The sequence below is a fragment of the Sorex araneus genome, chromosome X (assembly GCF_027595985.1).
Source record: "Sorex araneus isolate mSorAra2 chromosome X, mSorAra2.pri, whole genome shotgun sequence".
NCBI lineage: Eukaryota > Metazoa > Chordata > Mammalia > Eulipotyphla > Soricidae > Sorex > Sorex araneus.
The window spans coordinates 263199084-263218392 of NC_073313.1; the positions used below are offsets into that span (position 1 = coordinate 263199084).

Consider the following 19309-nt stretch of genomic DNA (forward strand, 5'->3'; position numbering starts at 1 on the left):
GTCACCTAATGGGCCAACAAACTGCCCTGAGGAACTGTAAACAAACATTTGCTTGGAATGGTCAACAAATGTTGAAATTAGCATATTAAGTGAAATAGGTGTGTTTTTCCCTTTTGTATGGTTTTCCTATGGTTTCCTATGGTTTTCCTATTGATCCAATACCTGTGATTTTCTTTGATATGTATGATTCTCCTTTGATTCAATACATGTAATTTTCCCCCAATATGTGTGATCCCCTTTGATATATAGATGTGATTCCCTTTGATATGTGAGATTTTCATTTGTCAACAAATGTTTAGATATGCAAATTAAGTGACCTATGTGATTCCCTTTGATATGTGAGATTTTCATTTCTCCCCCAAAAGGGTATAAATACAGCCTGCTTTTTGGAGGTCGGGGCCTTCAGTTATGCCACGCTATTGAGGCACAATTGAAGGTCCCAATATAGCTATATTGGCTTAAATAAACCCCATGCATTTGCAGAAAGAGTTGTCTTGGTTTTGTTCTTTTGTCTCTCCGAGCCTCCCCCGGGCAGAGATCTGCCGCCCCTAACATTTGGAGGTCCCACCGAGATCTGACTCTGCCTGAGGGACGCCGGACAGTCCCGAGCTTCTCTTTGGGGTAAGTACTGGCGCCAATTTTTTCGGTACCGACTTTATGTGCACAATTATTCTGTATCTGTGTATCTGTGGTATACCGGTCCTGGGATCTGAAGTAGCTTTGTGTCTGACAGACGTGTCCGGTTGACATTAGCTACAGCCCTGGGGGACGCCCCAGGATGATAAAGGGAGACCCAGGGACGCCTGGCTTGCCTCCATCTGGTAGGTCCAGAGGATCTACGTCTGGTCTATCCCAGGACATCGGCCGCTTTAAATCTGAACATCGGCCGCTTTACTATTTGTCCCTCCTTCTGGCATTTGGGTTTGTTCTATCACCTTCGGACTCCTTCTCCACAGAGATCTCCTGAGGATGGGACAGTCCACCTCCACCCGGCTGTCTCTGACTCTCTCTCTCACTGGTCTGAAGTCTGCTCAATGGCCAGAATCTCTCTCTCTCTCTCTCTCTCTCTCTCTCTCTCTCTCTCTCTCTCTCTCTCTCATAGTTAACTCTTTGTTCTGCTGAATGGCCTTCCTTTAAGGTTAACTGTCCCCCTGAGGGATCTTTTCACCTCCCCCTTATTTTGCAGGTGAAAGGAGTCATTTAAACCTTTCTTACCCCCTCTGGCATATTGACTCCCATACCTGCTTCTTGCTTCTATCTCAATTCTGAGATTGACCGCTCCACAAGCTTCTGGCAACCTCTATATTCTCAGCTAAAACTCCCCTTTCTCTGCCTCTGCACCATCTGTTTCTCCTTCTGAAGTCCCCTAAGGGATAAGCGCTTGCGTACTGTTTTGTTTTAGGCTTGATCGCAGGAATCTTCCTGTACGTCGAGATGGGACAAAACACATCAACTCCCCTGTCCCTAACCCTAGCACATTGGTCTGAGGTTCGGGCTAGAGCTCATCTCTCTCTCCCTATAAAAGAAGGCAGTCTATCCCTATGGTTGATAAGAAGAGACTAGCTCTCTGCCTCAGAAGTAGTCTTGACCTTAAAAGGGTAACATCTGACAACCTCAGGTTTCAGCAACTTTGTCATAATTTGTTGTTTTGCCATTGTATATCAACAAAAGCGCTTTCTTGACCCGTTTTTAACAAGCAGGAAACTGGCTGGTCAGACAGAGAAACGGGGAGCAATGTTCCCAATCGGCCGACAGGGCTCAATTTGCCCTGGGGACTGCTCTTTCCTTTCTCTGTCTATCAGTTTTTATCCCTGCCGTTTTTGAAGGGTCAGATCGATCGATCAACTGCAAATGTGTGCACGTGTAGTGGTGTTTTTTAGTCAGTTCATTGTCTGTCTGTCTGTCTGTCTGTCTGTCTGTCTGTCTGTGGAACACTCGAGTGTTAGAGCTAGTTTGAAGTCATTAATTCTTAGAACTGAGCAAACAAAATCAAGGGAGTCAGAGTGATATGTAGTCCAGCAATTTAAAAGATTTAGGTATCTTTGGAACTTGTTACATCAGGTTTAAACAAAGATTTCTAATCAGAATGTGGCGACCACGAAGGGACTGAAATTCTCAATCTAGATTTCTTATTGGAAGAACATTAATGTTTATTAACAGTTGTAACTCTTCTGAAATTCGTAGTCTGTACTATCTAGGAAGAACTGAGGAAGTAGCTCCTAAAACTAAAGTGAAATAACAATTCAGAGGATGCAAGGCTTTATCTTACAAGCCTCAGCTAATTTTAATGAGGAATTTAGCTGTTTTTAAAGCAACAGAGGTATAGAAACCACCAAAATAAACAAAGTTTTCTTATGTTTCCATAAACATTGATGGTCTGAGTGTTTTTCTGTGCTAATATCAAAGGTTGGTTTAAAAAAAAAAAAGGGGGGGGTGGAGGCTCTCTCTCTGTATTTGAAAGCATGTCTGTATGGTGGACTTGTTTAAAGTTAGAAAGCTCATGATTTGAACTAACTAAGGTACGAGAACTATTGAACTTAAGTCAAAGAAGGTTTTACTGTGTTTCACAAAAATTGATGGTCCAGAGGTCTTATGCTAGAATACCAATGTATATATTTGTATCTGCACTGGATTAGAATTATTTGACCTAGAGAATCTTGTGAGTTGAAATAACTGATATATGAAAACAGGCTCAAAGAGTAATGCTTCGGTTTAAAATATTATTTTCTAGAGTTGCAATATTGGTTGAAAAACTTATCGTACCTGTGTTTTATTAGATCTCTGAGATTTCCGGTAACAAAACTTTTTAAAGCTACTTAGCTCAGGGTAATGAAGGGTTAATCTTAGATGTCAGTTTGAGAGATTTTTTTTTTTAAGATTTTCCCTGGGTCTACCCATCCCCCTGCTTTTCCAGCTCAGCAGGCTCTGCCTCAGTCAGACTGGATATGCAGACCCTCCCTCAACAATGAATTCTAATTACAGGTTTGCCCAGCAAAAAAGACTTGCTAATTGGGTTTCTTAACTCTTCCAGGTATCTGGTTCTTGCAACTTTGTGAATGAGAAAGGGTCTGGGAAAACAATTGATTCTTATATTTGCATTAAAATCTGACAAACACACAAAAATAGTGTGAAACCCCTTGTAGGAGGAAAAGTCTATGCTTATATTTTAACAGATAACACCTACTAATGTACTCTGGGTCCTGCTATGGCTTGGCTTCATCTGGAGTAAACTTCATTTTCCTGATAAAGACCCCAAACCACCTCAAACAGATCTCAGCTGGAAGTCACAAGGAAATCTGAGGAAGAAAGGACAGGCCGAATTGGCCTGAGGACTTAGTCTGGGTTTTACGGTACCAACCTTATCCTGAACCTAGAGAACTTTGTATGCAAGTGTGAGATCCTTAATGTTTTATGGTAATCTATGAGTGTTTTAATCTTTATATTCGTGTTTTCCTAGAAATCAGAATTCTAGGATGTCTCCTGGTTAATTTCTAATGTGAACTGAACCTTTGCCCAATGAATATGTTTTAAGAACTTTAGGTGTGAGCATCTTTAAAGTTTTTTTTTTGAATATCTATAGAATTGACCTAATGCTTTTGAAATAGCACTGCAAGTAATTTTGTCATGTTAAATGACATTGGTAACTAGTGTCCAAATTTGGGAGATTAGGTTGTACTAAGTTCAGTAAAATGAATATCTATAGAACTAACCTAATGCTTTTAAAATGGTACTGCAGAGTAGTTTTGTCATGTTAAATGAAATGATTGGTAACTATTGTCTAAATTGGGAGATTATGTTGTACTAAGTTCAGTAAAATAAAAGTTTAAACTTATGGGATGACTATAAGGAATATAGATGTATGTCTTAAGTCAGAAAGATAATGGATGCAGATATCATCAGTTGAAAAAAGGCAAGGAATCCTGTTAAAGTGAAGTTGATTTTGAAATGAGTTGAAGGAAAGTTACAGGACAGAATGAATATAGAGGAATGTGTAGAAGGTTTGAAGTTGTGTTTGAAGGAAAGAAATTGATCACTGTTTTAAGAAACTCTTTAAATCTCATGCGGAATTGTTCTAGTACTCCCAGTACAGTGCTTTTATTAATGGGAAGTCAAGGTTCTCAACATAGAATTGAATGGGTTAAATACGATGTTAAATTGTACACTTTTCCTCTACAGATTTTAGCTCCTTTGACTAGGACCCACAACAAATGGGTGTGTTGCATCTTACTGTGAGTAAAGTGAAATGTTTGCTTTTCTCTTCTTTTGTACCTTCAGTATGTTTTTGATGTTTCATGGCACTGTGTTGGTTTGCATAAATCCAGATAAAAGTCTTTCCTCTCTGTAATAGGGTCCACCCCTCATGCAGACAGGAAAATCAGTTATGGGACCCCAAAACCCTCTTCCAGGGAAACAGCAAGGGATTGGTCTAAATGACAGGAGCATGTATTTAACAGGTACTGTTTCAAGTACCCTACAAACCTCAGGGAGACCCTAGAGGCAGGCCGGCTCAAGGAAAGAATGGAAATCATCACTGCTATGGAGAATGAGGAATCCGGAAATCTATGTGACTGACACGGCCTGACCTACTCTCAGCATCAAGAAAAACCCTGGAAACTAGGATCTCTCCCAGCCCTGAAGAAGGGAGGGGAGGGACTCCTTTCTGCCAGGATGCCTCTATGGCAAATGAGGCTCAAGGTCACCTCCAGTTCAACCTGAAGACCTGAAGCCATCCAGTTCATCGTGGGACATTTATGGCCAGGCCTGGGTAACTCTGACGTGCCACATAAGATTAATGCTGTTATTGGTATGCCTCCTGTCTTTAGCCAACCCCCAGGACTTCTCAGTAAATAATGGGGTACCCCAAATGGAGAGTTCTCCAATCTTGCTGTGTTTATGCAAAAGAACAAGTCAGATTTGTTAAGCCGTCAGGCAAATTTTAAAATGAAGGTGAAGAGAAAACCATGTTTCTGTAACTTGCTTTTTAAAGAATTAGATTCAAATTCTATAGAGTGATCTAGTAAATGTATTCTAATCTTGATCTATAAGGTATCCCTTTTGAGTAATTCAGGTACAATGTGTTTTGCTGACTGTAAAGTACGCAGTCTAGTCTGTGAGACTCAATGTTGAAGATGCTGTCACTAGTCTGACCAGGGTATTGGAAGCCAGAGCTTTAGTGGGGGAACCTCAGCTCAAAGTGCAGAATTAATTACTTTCCCCCCCAACCTGTCAATTGGCTACAGTGCCAAGAGTGGACATCTAAGTATTCACTCTTAGTTCTATGAACACAGTCATTTGGAGAGAACTAGAATTTTAACAGCTCTTAATTCTCTTTCCATCATGGGATTAATACGCCATCCAGATAATACTCATCTAAAATACTCTGCAAAAGAGGGACAATAGGCATTGGAACAATGTTTTCAAAAGGAAATTGATAGATAAAGGGTTACACTAAGCTTCCAACACTAGTGAAAGCCATCTTTCATGGAAAGGAACTCAGAACTGTGCTTTCTGTTTCATTAATGAATCGTGGGCTGTGGAGAGCCGCCACGGGCCACGGGACCATGCTTCGTGGACACCTGTTTCTTGTTAATTACACCGTGCTTCGTAGATAACACCTGATAAGGAATCAGGATGTCTTGTCACGCCACGAGCTGTAACTAGCTGCAGACACTTGGGCTTAAGCAGGCAGCGAGGGGTAGGTAAGGAGGAAAGCTGCCTAGCCAGGTATGGTTTTCTTCTCATTCGTCCCTCGGTCCTCTTTCCCGAGAAGGTCTCTGAATAAATCACTGCAAGAAGAATCTCCGGGTTGCGTGATTTCTTACAGTGGGCCTCCTTTCCTAACACTTGTAACTTCAAGGAACTTATCAAGGAGAGGATTGGCAGCTTGACATGCAAATGATCAAACACTTATATTCAAGGTATCTACTGGCTCCAACTGATAGTCTCAGTGAATGGATAGCTTTTCCTATCTGAGAAGTAGCTTGGTGCTTCTATGTTACTAGAAAAATCTGAACATAAGAAGTCATTTTCTATCAACCATGGGTAAAGCAGTTATTCCTTTCCATTGCTTTTATGATAGAAATGGGTATGGCATTACGTTGCTTTGGTTTCTGTTGCTTTAACTCTTAAGTTTTCTAAGATAGCAAACTATATTGTTGTTACTATGTCAGAAAAGGACCTTCCACATCTCCAGGGTCTAAGTGCCATCCCTCAGTCTAATTGATCTGATCTTTTCTTTCAGATAACTTGAGGAACCCAACAATTTCATTGCCTGGGGCACACTAAATTAAGGTAGCATGAGATTTCACCCCTTGTGCAGGCAGGGTCAGCGCCCCTCTGTCAGCATGAAGCAGCTCCAGAAGACGGAACTTCGACCACTTTCCCTTTAAGGATTAAAGGTGGTGGAATCTCTAGGGGAATATAAAGTAGGTAGCTAGATTAAGGAAGCCCCTCCGGCCTTGAAAATCCCAACTGCCCTGTTGTGAGTGTGAATCCCATTAATGGAGGAACTCTGTTCTCTTTAAAAAAAAAAAAAAAAAAAAATTTGGGGGGGAGGTCAACTGCCACTGTTCCAACTTAGCCTTGAAAAGGGAAGTGTAGGCCAGAATATGATCTCTCTCTCTTTTCCAGTTATTACTAGTCTTTACAGGTATCAAGGCCAAGCTCCATGGGGGCTGGGAGTACACTGCCAGAGTGAACTCCTCATCCGTATGCATTGAGACATCTGGTTTCAATCAGGTGATAAAAACTGCCACCAGAGAACCCCATTGGAGAGGTCTGTGATCCTGAACACACCAACTGCTTTGAAGGAGGATGGAATCAAAAAGCTGCCTCCCCTCTTGGAACCAGAATGACATCGACTAGTGGCATGTCCAGACAACAAGAGACTACTAGTGGCATGTCCAGACAACGGGAGACACCCCCTTCACAATCTCTAAGATTAGAGATATTCACAAGGAGAAGTGGGGATTGAAGAGGAGGGCAAGTTAAGAGTCAAGAACTGAAGGGCAGGTTAAGGGTTAACCGCTGAAGTTGCCCTTTGTAACTACTTGACTGCTTTGAAAGATGTCTTCAGGACCTTCCACTGGGCAGGACTCTGTCACCTAATGGGCCAACAAACTGCCCTGAGGAACTGTAAACAAACATTTGCTTGGAATGGTCAACAAATGTTGAAATTAGCATATTAAGTGAAATAGGTGTGTTTTTCCCTTTTGTATGGTTTTCCTATGGTTTCCTATGGTTTTCCTATTGATCCAATACCTGTGATTTTCTTTGATATGTATGATTCTCCTTTGATTCAATACATGTAATTTTCCCCCAATATGTGTGATCCCCTTTGATATATAGATGTGATTCCCTTTGATATGTGAGATTTTCATTTGTCAACAAATGTTTAGATATGCAAATTAAGTGACCTATGTGATTCCCTTTGATATGTGAGATTTTCATTTCTCCCCCAAAAGGGTATAAATACAGCCTGCTTTTTGGAGGTCGGGGCCTTCAGTTATGCCACGCTATTGAGGCACAATTGAAGGTCCCAATATAGCTATATTGGCTTAAATAAACCCCATGCATTTGCAGAAAGAGTTGTCTTGGTTTTGTTCTTTTGTCTCTCCGAGCCTCCCCCGGGCAGAGATCTGCCGCCCCTAACACTGGTGGTGGAAAATGGGCACTGGTGGAGGGATGGGTGCTTGATCATTGTATGACTAAAACGTGAGCATGAAAGTTTGTAAGTCAGTAACTGTATCTCACGGTGATTCATTAAAAAGTATATAAATAAATAAATAACATTTCTCCCTTCTTTCCCAAAGAAATATCTGTTCAAGACAAAGTCCTCTTCCTATCTTTCAACCCAAACAACACACTGCAATGGGCTAGAAATAACAGCCAGCATGAAAACCCAAATTTCTTAAGCCAGGTATTAAAGATTCAGTTAAAAAAAAACAATACCTGTGTTCTCACCAACTGCCTTCTGTCTGGGAAAATAGAGTCAAATGTTTCATGCCAAAATAACAGATTCACTAACAAAATGGAAAGGATCTTTCTGTCAGCAGGTAATGGGTATATTAAGTGGAATAATTAATCTTAATTTCTCAGTTTTAATTTAATGAGGAGGTAAACAGCAATACATTTGGCCCAATCAATAAAAACTCTTTGCAGCCCTGAATCATTTTCAAGAATGTAAAAGAATTCCTCCCGCCTCCCCTCACCCCCCCAAAAAAAATTCAGAAAGCCACTGGACTAAATCTCAAAACTTTTCAGAAATAAAAGCTTAGCTGAAATGAGGAAGGTCGTTACTTCCAGTGGGCCTATAACAAGGTTGCCAAGCTCTGGAGACAGGGTGCATAATGGCCAGCAGGAAGCTGATCCCCACTAATACCATGGCCCCACCGGGTCCCCAGCCGTGCCTACCATGAACGCCACCAAGGGTCTGTGTTCAGAACCCGGAGGTATGCCTGGTGAGTTTGGAACGTGAGCTAGAGTCACCCCCAGCACAGCTGAACCCAGCACACATCTTTGTGGGGTCACAGAGCAATGATATCTGCAGAGCCAAAATTGACTGTGTTGGGTGACCCCCCGAGCAGTGCTCAGGAGTGGATCCTAACTCTCCGCTCTGGAGTCACCACCAGCAGTGCTCAGGGAACCCTATGTGCTGCCGGGATTGGCACCAGGGTCAGCCTCATGCAAGGTCTTATCTACCCTGGACTCTCTCCAGCTCCAGAACTGATTAACTCCCAAGAGGATCAATGCTGAAAAAATAGAGACGAGATATATATATATATATATATATATATATATATATATATATATATATTGGCATTTTGGGTCACACCCAGAGATGCACAGGGGTTACACCTAGCTCATGCACTCAGGAACCACTTCTGGCAGTGATCAGGGGAACATATGAGATGCTGGGAATTGAATCCGGGTCGGCTGCATGCAAGGCAAATGCCCTACCCGCTGTGCTATTGCTCCAGCCCCAAGATACGAACATTTAACAAAAGCTTTAACCTCGGTGGACTTCGGGGAAAGGAATGAGTAAAACATGAGTGGCCCAGCTAGCTTCTTAAACTGTGGACCTCGGCTTCTATGGGGATGTATCTCTGGATATGTAGGCTGTGGAAAGTTTGGCCACAGTCAAGGGTTTCTGAAAGTGCAACAGGCAAGAATTCATTTGAAATCTGCTGCTTTGGGTACCTGAATGCCTCTGGTACCTGTATTACATTTCTCAGGACAAAAGGGGTTGTGAGTGAAAGAAGCCGAAGAAGCCACGAGTTAGAGCAACCACAGAAGACCAGAGGGAACCCCCCAATGGGCTCTCTCTCCTCCACAGAGAGAAGCAACCGGCCTCAGGGGACTGGCAGGGCTGGGGCACATGTGCTGCATACAAGGGACCTGGGCTCATACCCCGACACCACACGGTCCCCCAGGACTAAGCTGGAAATAGGCACTGGGCGCTTCTGGGTGTGGTCTCCAATTGAAAACCGGTTCCCGGGACCCAGTCACCTTATCACTGGGAGGTTTAGAGGTTCTCAGGATGCACCGAGCGCATCCCGTGACTGCAGTTCATGACACTGTCTGGCCCCTCCCAGAACTAGTACAACTTTAAAATGCATATGGAAGCAGGGCCAAAGAGAGAGTACAGTGGGTAGGGAGCTCATCTAGCACGCAGTCAACCCAGGTTCAGTCCCTGGCACCCCGTATCCGCCCTCTCAAACCCAGGGAGTGGTCCCCTGAGAGCAGCCAGGAGTAAGTCCTGAGCACTGCCGGGTATGGCTGGAAACCAAAAATTCATCCATAAATTAAAATTATATGGAGATGCTTAGAAATAGCATAGGCATTAGGGCTCAGGTCTTGCTCGAGGCTGACCCTGATCTGATCACAGGGTCCCCCAAATTTTGCAGGGTGCAACTCTATAGGCCCCAAAGCACCCCTGGAGTGGCCCGAGTGATCCCCAGCACCCAGAGCACCAACAGAGCACCACAGCCTCAGGCCTTTGCATGGAACCTCTATCCCTGAGCACTGTTGGGGAGGCCTGACCAAAAAAAAGAGCAATATTAGTAATGACACAGAGATTCTCATAGCCACACGCTGTGTGTGAGTCCCTCGCCTGCACTGTGACTGGCAGCTGTTTTCGGCGGTTGCTCTCATTCTCTCCCCGCTTCAGATGCAAATGACCTATGTCCTGACCTGTGGACATTGTTAAGCAGCCGTGTCGCCTTACCTCTGAGGGTGCCGTGCTGCAGCGCCCCTTCCCCGAGCACTCCAGGTCGCTGCCGTGGCTCTCGGCCGGCACACAGTGGCTGGTCTTCACCACCAGGGTCAGGCGCAAAGCCACGATGGACTTAGTCACGGACTCGTTCACGAAGCCTGGAAGACGGGGACAAGAGCAGAGTTGAGTTCAGCCTGCCCAGGGCTCTCGGGCAGGATTCTGCATCTCGGTCACGCTGCACTCAGGACAGAGTGCGGACCTTATATGTTCATTCACAGCACTGTTTACAATAGCCAGAATCTGGAAAAAACCCGAATGCCCTAGAACGGATGACTGGTTGAGGAAACTTTGATACATCTATACAATGGAATACTATGCAGCTGTTAGAAAAAAGGAGGTCATGAATTTTGCATCTAAGTGGATCAGCATGGAAAGTTTCATGCTGAGTGAAATGAGTCAGAAAGAGAGAGACAGACATAGAAAGATTGCACTCATCTGTGGAATATAGAATAACAGAGTGGGAGACTAACACCCAAGAATTGTAGAAGTAAGTACCAGGAGGTTGACTCCATGGTTTGGAGGCTGGCCTCACATTCTGGGGAGAGGGCAACTCAGAGAAGGGATCACCAACTATAACGTAGTCGAAGGCCATGCGGCCATGCGGGGGGAAGGGTGTTGCGGGCTGAATGAGGGCTAGAGACTGAGCACAGTGGCCACTCAACACCTTTATTGCAAACCACAACACCTAATTAGAGAGAGAGAACAGAAGGGAATGCCCTGCCACAGTGGCAGGGTGGGGTGGGGGGAGATGGGATTGGGGAGGGTGGGAGGGATGCTGGGTTTACTGGTGGTGGAGAATGGGCACTGGTGAAGGGATGGGTTCCCGAACTTTGTATGAGGGAAGCATGAGCACAAAAGTGTATAAATCTGTAACTGTACCCTCACAGTGATTCACTAATTAAAAATAAATTAATTTTAAAAAAAAAAGACAGAGTGCGGACATACTGGGGGGAAGGGCAGTTCAGTTAGAGAAGGGACCACTGAGTAAAGGGTGCTAGGAGGACTCACTCGGGATGGGAGACACACCCTGAAAGCAGACTATAGACCGAACATGATGGCCACTTCATACCTCTACTGCAAACCACAATACCCAAAAGGAGAGAGAGAGCCAAAGGGTATGCCCTGCCACAGAGGCAGAGTGGGGTGGAGGGGACGGGGTGGGGATGGTGGGAGGGATGCTGGGACCATCGGTGGTGGACAATGGGCACTGGTGGAGGGATGGGTACTTAACCATTATATGACTGAAAAGTAAGCACGGAAGTTTGTAAGTCTGTAACTGTACCTCACGGTGATTCACTAATTTAAAAAAATTAAAAGAAAATTTAAAAAGACAGAGTGTTGGAAAGGCCAGCAAGGATACAAGGAAGGTGGCTGTCACCCCCGGGCCTTCAAGGTGAGTCCTCTTCCAACCATCACATAAAAATACCTGGGCCTAAGCAGAGTAGGACCAGTATCACCTGCTTAGAGATTTTTGCTTTCTTTCTGCCCTTGACCTCTAGAGACCAACTTAGTCTCAATTCTGTCGCCCACTTCCGCATTTTTGAATTCACTTGATTTTTGAATGTGCTGCTCGCCAAGGCAAACCTCTTCCAAGTCCTACTTGGGACCGTTACTCAGCTACTACCAGCCCACCTGGTCTGTGAATGCCCAGGAGAACTGGCACTCAGGTACCCGCTCTCCATTGGGTATACTCTGGGCCACCTGGAAAACGGAGCAGGATCCCTCTAACACAGGTGCATTTAACCGCCTAATAAAATGGTACCAACTGTACTTGAATACTGATGGCAATTTCATAGATGCATCACACTTATCACTTCTAGTGGATTGATTTCACTTCTAGCGCAGCTGCTTGTATATAGTAGCAACAATAAATAGGAAAGAACAGTATGGCATAAGTATTCCAAGTGTAAATAATAAAGAAATACTATTGTAAGTTTTGCACCAGTGATTTAATTACATCACTGGGTTTCTTTTGTTTTCATAAGAATATTTACTCACATATAATTTAATATAAAAATGAACAACTTATTAATACCACTAACTTCTCTGTGATTTTGGAATAGGATTTTTTTGGGGGGGTTGGGGGTTGTTTCAGGGTCATACCTGGTGGTGCTCAGGGCTTACTCCTGGCTGTGTGCTTAGGGATCACTCACTCTTGGTGGGCCCAAGGGACCACATGGGATGCCAGGGATCCAATTTGGGTTAGCCGCAAACAAGGCAAGCACCCTACCATCCATACTGTCTTTCTGATTTCTTTTCTGTGCCCACACAGGAGAGCCTGGCAAGCTCCCCATGGCATATTCATATGCCAAATACAGTAACAATGATGGGTCTCATTCCCCTGACCCTGAAGAGCCTCTAATGCAGCACTGTTGGGAAGGACAAGTAAAAAAAGGCTGCTAAAATCTCAGGGCTAGGATGAATGGAGACGTTATTGGGCCCGCTTGAGCAACTTGTTGATCAACGGGATGACAGTGACAGTGGCAATTATTGTAGAGAGGGACTTCCACATTCCCCATAAAAAAAGGCTAAAGGAAAGGTGATAAAAATGATTCCAGCTTGTCAGACATCTCTGAGCCCCAATTTTCTCATGTATTAAGAATAATAACCCCAAAATAGGTTGACAAAACTATGTATACTCAAAACTAAGTCTCTTTTTCATATCGGGAGGTTCTTGGATAGATAGACAGATAGATATATAGATACTCTCACTCATAGACCCTCAACATTTCACATCTGGGAGGGTTTCTGTCAAATACCCTCTCCTGAATCATCCTTCATGTCAAGGATCAAGTGACAAGTAGGAATATTCAGAGTTATATGCAGCCAGAGCAGCAAAAACTGTCCCCAACAAGGAGTCTGTAGAACATCTAATATTCAAAATGCTTTCTGGAAGAGCTAAAATTATTTCAAAGTACAGATTCCAGTTTATTTTTAAAACTCATAGGTTAGGCTGCGGAGAAAGGCCAAGGCTCTTGCCTCACCAACAACTGATGTAGTTTAGTCCATGGCACCACATGCACTATTGTGCCCCCAGCCCCTTAAATCACACACACACACACACACACACACACACACAGACACACACACACACACCAACACAAGCACTGCAATGGGTCACTCCTGAACACAGAGCCAGAAATAGCCCCTGAGAACCACACAAATGTGGCTCAAAAATCAAAAAGGAAAAAATGGAGCAGAGGAAGGAAACATTCATTGCTTATCAGTTTGTGATTTGTAGCCCCCAGAGTTCTTGGTCTAAAACACATAATCACATGCATCATGGAGATGAAACCAGACATCACCAAAAATACTCACTGAAAGTGCTTTCCAGACTATTGCTTTGTTCTTTAAAAGTAAAAGTTTCACATTTAGTTATCTTTCCTCCTATATAATCTGTATACCATGAATTACCACTTCTGGGAATGTACCCTTGGGGCCCAAAAAACACACAGCAGAAATGTCACCTGCATTCTGTGTCGATTGTAGCAGTATTCCCAGTAGCTAGAATCTGAAAACAACCCAAGTGTTCAAGAACAGATGACTGAATTAAGAAACTGTAGTACAACTGCACAATGGAATACTACGCAGCTATAAGGGAAAATGAGTTTATGAAATTAGCTCAGAAATGGATGGACATGGAGAGTATCATACTGAGTGAAATGAGTCCAAACGAGAGGGACTGACATAGAATTATTCCACTCATTTGTAGGATATTAAAAATTAATAATAATAATAATAATAATATAAGACTAATACCCAGGGACAGTAAAAACAAGGGCCCGGATTGGTCCACAGTTGGAAGCCTCTCTCAAGTGCTGAAGAGAAGACAGTTGGTATAGAGAAGGGACCACTATGACAAAGATAATTGGAAATGATCACTCTGGATGAGAACTGTGTGCTGAAAATAAGTAAAGGAACAAACAAGATAACCTCTCAGTATCTGTATTGCAAAACATAATGCCCAAAAGGAGAAAGAAAGAGAGAGAAAAAGAAAGAAAGAAAGAAAGAAAGAAAGAAAGAAAGAAAGAAAGAAAGAAAGAAAGAAAGAAAGAAAGAAAGAAAGAAAGAAAGAAAGAAAGAAAGAAAGAAAGAAGTGAGGGAGGGAGGGATGGAAGGAAGGAAGGAAGGAAGGAAGGAAGGAAGGAAGGAAGGAAGGAAGGAAGGAAGGAAGGAAGGAAGGAAGGAAGGAGGAAGGAAGAGAGGAAGGAAGGAAGGAAGGAAGGAAGGAAGGAAGGAAGGAAGGAAGGAAGGAAGGAAGGAAGGAAGGAAGGAAGGAAGGAAGGAAGGAAGGAAGGAAGAGAGGAAGGAAGGAAGGAAGGAAGGAAGGAAGGAAGGAAGGAAGGAAGGAAGGAAGGAAGGAAGGAGGGAGGGAGGGAGGGAGGGAGGGAGGAAGGAAGGAAGGAAGAGGAAGGAAGGAAGGAAGGAAGGAAGGAAGGAAGGAAGGAAGGAAGGAAGGAAGAGGAAGGAAGGAAGGAAGGAAGGAAGGAAGGAAGGAAGGAAGGAAGGAAGGAAGGAAGGAAGGAAGGAAGGAAGGAGGGAGGGAGGGAAGGAAGGAAGGAAGGAGGGAGGGAAGGAAGGAGGGAGGGAAGGAGGGAAGGAAGGAGGGAAGGAGGGAAGGAAGGAGGGAAGGAAGGAAGGAAGGAAGGAAGGAAGGAAGGAAGGAAGGAAGGAAGGAAGGAAGGAAGGAAGGGAGGAAGGAAGGAAGGAAGGAAGGAAGGAAGGAAGGAAGGAAGGAAGGAAGGAAGGAAGGAAGGAAGGAAGGAAGGAAGGAAGAGGAAGGAAGGAAGGAAGGAAGGAAGGAAGGAAGGAAGGAAGGAAGGAAGGAAGGAAGGAAGAGGAAGGAAGGAAGGAAGGAAGGAAGGAAGGAAGGAAGGAAGGAAGGAAGGAAGGAAGGAAGGAAGGAAGGAAGGAAGGAAGGAAGAGAGGAAGGAAGGAAGGAAGGAAGGAAGGAAGGAAGGAAGGAAGGAAGGAAGGAAGGAAGGAAGGAAGGAAGGAGGGAGGGAGGGAGGGAGGGAGGGAGGAAGGAAGGAAGAGGAAGGAAGGAAGGAAGGAAGGAAGAGAGGAAGGAAGGAAGGAAGGGAGGAAGGAAGGAAGGAAGGAAGGAAGGAAGGAAGGAAGGAAGGAAGGAAGGAAGGAAGGAAGGAAGGAAGGAAGGAAGGAGGGAGGGAAGGAGGGAAGGAAGGAGGGAAGGAAGGAAGGAAGGAAGGAAGGAAGGAAGGAAGGAAGGAAGGAAGGAAGGAAGGAAGGAAGAGGAAGGAAGGAAGGAAGGAAGGAAGGAAGGAAGGAAGGAAGGAAGGAAGGAAGGAAGGAAGGAAGGAAGGAAGGAAGGAAGGAAGTGCCTGCCATGGAGACAAGCTGGGAGGGGGTGGCAGGAGGGAAACTGGGGTCATAGGTAATGTACATTGGTGGATGAACGAGTGTTGGAACACTATATGACTGAAACTCGAGCATGAACAGCTGTGTATCTCATGTTAATTCACTAACTTTTTCAAAATTTAAATATATAAAGGGGCAGAAGCAATAGCACAGACGGTAGGGCGTTTGCCTTGCACGTTGCTGACCTGGATCCGATTCCCAGAATCCCATATAGTCCCCTGAGCACCACCAGGGGTAATTCCTGAGTGCAGAGCCAGGAATAACCCCTGTGCATTTCAGGGTGTGATCCAAAAAGAAAAAAAATTTTAAAAAGGTCAACAGATTTTTAAAAAAAGCAATATAGATAGATAGATAGATAGATAGATAGATAGATAGATAATATCTATAATGAACTATAATGCTGTTAAAGAGTCTTCCTCCAAAGTTCACTTTAGAAATTCTATTCAGAGCTAGAGAGACAGTACTAGGTTTAAGGTTCTGGCCATGCATATGGCCTGCCCCGGTTTAGTCCTGATCACATAATACTGCCCTCCCCTCTACCCCAAAGCAATGCTAGGAGTGATCTCTGAGCACAGAGCCAGGGGCAAGCCTTGAGTAGTTCCAAGTATGGGACCCTTCCCCGCAAAAAATAAATAAATAAAATTAAAATTCTATTTGACCATTAAACTTAGTATAAAAGCAAATAAATGAGCAGTTACACCAAGGCATGGCTTTGTTTTCTAGTCGTTTTACTTCCTTTGCTTCCGTGAACAGTCCCTGGAATCAGACCTGTAACTAAGATCCTGACTTCAGTGCTAGGGTTACAAAAAATGAGCCGTCCTGGGCTTCTGCCACTCCAAACTTTCAGCAAGAACAGGGATCCTTAACTCCTTTTGGAACCAGAGGCTTCAAATTTTTCAAAGATGTTTTTCCAGTGCTTCAATCCAGATTCCAATGCACAGGATTCAAAGTCAATAGTCTGAGATGGGCTCCTGGCAGGCGGCTTGTTGACAAAGACCGCTGAGGCCCCCATCATTCAGACACGGTTCCAGTTAAGAGGCAGGCGTCTGGTAGAAAGACTAACCATACAAGCAACACTATGATGAAGGTAACCAGCAGCAAGGCTGGAAGGCCCTGGGCTGTCTTTGAAAGGAAATTATTTTTCTCATCTATATCTGAAAGTCCAGATGATTCTGGATCTCGGAATAACGTTTATAGTCCCCAGTGCACCACTGGGCTGTCAAGTTTGGGGATCCACTCCAAAAATGTATTTTCCATGTTAACCTTTTTTGCTAAATAAGACAGAGTGATTTTGGCCCATCTTAGAAAATAATTGTCTAAGTCAAGTGTTTAGGAAATCAATCTCTGCAAGAGTGGGTCACGGATCACTACACAGTTCCCGATTATGTCACTGAATCCCCCAAAGTGAGTCCACAAGACAAGCACGATCTTTCCAACAATCTACTCCTCACCCAGCAAGCACGGCGCCTGGCAGCTCTTTCCAAGGACAAGTGTAATTGCAGGCGGGTTGTGTGCACCTCCCTCTGCTCGTGTCTCAGGGGGAAATTCTCAGACTTCTTCCTAATGAAGAGTAATACTGTGCAATTTCACTTTCATCAAACTGCAGCTGGCTGTAGCTGAGCAGCCCCCGGGAAATCCCGGGCTCCAGGAGTGGGCACCCTGCCTTGTACCAAGGGGCAGCAGGAAGAAGTCGGAAATGAAATGGAACCATTCCTTGAAAATTTGTACTTTAAGTTCTTTATTGCAATCATTTGAGAGTCTCTGGAAAGCCAGCATGATGTCTTTGACTCAACACTCAGGCTGGCGATACATCTAATGCACAAGAAATGCAGAGCAAACAACTTCTATTTTCTCTTCCTTGATGGTTGGAAATCAACCCATGTGACCTGGAGGGGAAGGCTGGTTCTAATAGAAATGTAAGACCCGTGGGCCAACTGGTCAACCGGAAACCACACAGACCGATGGATAACTCGGTTTAGTCCACACCTACATTTTCCAAAGACTTGACAAAGACTTAGGAGCTGGAACACACTAGGCAGTGAAGTCCAACTGAAGCTTGGCTTAAAGGATAATAAAATAGAAAATTTATAGAAAGAAGAAAAAGAAGTACAGAGGGGGAAGAAAGATGGAGAGACAAAAGCAAGGCAGGGAAAGAGAAAACCAAAGGGTAAGGTTAAAAAAAAAACACATGAAGCCAAAAGGAAAGGTTTTCTGTGCTTCCTGACACATAAAAACAGAAAATAAGTAAAGACAAGTAAAGAATAGAAATAGAAGAAAAGACAATTAAGGCTTTCTACCAAATGTTTCAGGGCCTCTCCTATCTTTGATTAGAGTAGAATACTGGATCATCTGCTCATTTGCATGGTCTTATAACCTCAATCACGACATGTCAAGTTAGAGTTTTTTGAGAATTTTCACAAATGTTATAAAATCAGAACTGTGCACAGTCCAAGCCTGTGATTCTGACTATGAGGCTGAATCAGCCCTCAATGGAAGAATCAATGCAATTTCACTGAACTGAGCCATGAGGGGACAGGGTACGAGGGTGGGTTCATTCAAGTGCACTTCTTTCAAATGCAGCCAGTGCTCAGTGAGTGCCATGAGGGTGGGAACATTTAGGAGGAATCCTGACACCTGACAATAAGGCAGTGAAGAAAGCTAAGAGCTCAGTGTGTGACTGGCTGATGCCTGAATGAGTACAGAGACTCTTGGCTCTCATCCGGACTGTTGTCTGTGAACCATGGTCCAGATTTGGATGTCATGCCACATGAAGGATTTCCATTGCACTTGAGATTTCCATTCTTTAAACTGGAAGAGTTTTAAGCTACGATAAGCTCCTTTCAAGCACATTTAGGATTGGAAAGCAACACTCACTAATTGTATACGTGAAACATGGAGATGGGCACTGGAACAGATAAGACCCGATCTTGCAAAGATGCCCAGAAGCAAAGCCTTGCAAGAGGGAGTATCTGGGCAAAGTTATCAAGAACAGGGTGTCAGCCAGCACCAGGTTTTCAGCCTTGAGCCTCGCTCAACCTTCTAGTCACATGAGCCCAAGACACAGAAACTGTTACGTTTGCTTAGCAAGTCATCCTCACTGCAGCATCTAGCCTTGATTGGGATTGGACCAGGGCAAAGTAGAGTTGGAGAGGTGACAGACCCATGATGCTACACTTTCTGTGATTGGACCTTTCTGTAAGCCAAGTCCCTCTATAAAATATGTGTGTGTTTGGCAATAAAGTGAACGGCCGTCAGCGGCTCCCAGAGTGTGTTTCTCCACGTGCCTGTCATCTTTCCCCCAACGTCTGCCCAGATCCGGTGCACAATGTGTCCAACTGAGTTGGGGGGAAACTGTCCCCCAACAGTGTAGATTAGACATGGACTGTGAGGGAAAGGAAGACTGCGTACACAGCTAGTAGAAGCAACCTGGGGGTGGTGGGAGGGCCAAGCAAGTGAATCAAAATTTCTATTGTGGGGCTGGAGTGATAGCACAGCAGGTAGGGCATTTGCCCTGCACGTGGCCGACCCGGGTTCAATTCTCAGCATCCCATATGGTCCCCTGAGCACTGCCAGGAGTAATTCCTGAGTGCAGAGCCAGGAAGTAACCCCTGTGCATCGCCGGGTGTGACCCAAAAAGAAAAATAAGTTCTTTTTCTA

General features: G+C 44.2%; 1 protein-coding gene across 1 annotated transcript in view; it reads right to left on the reverse strand.

Moving 5' to 3' along the window:
* The window catches only part of DNER (delta/notch like EGF repeat containing), a 337797-nt gene that overhangs the window by 147553 nt on the left and 170935 nt on the right, over positions 1 to 19309 (reverse strand). Inside the window, exon 5 of the mRNA XM_055122261.1 lies at positions 10226 to 10371. Within this exon, the coding sequence (XP_054978236.1) occupies positions 10226 to 10371 (146 nt within the window). The remainder of the gene's footprint in view (positions 1 to 10225; positions 10372 to 19309) is intronic.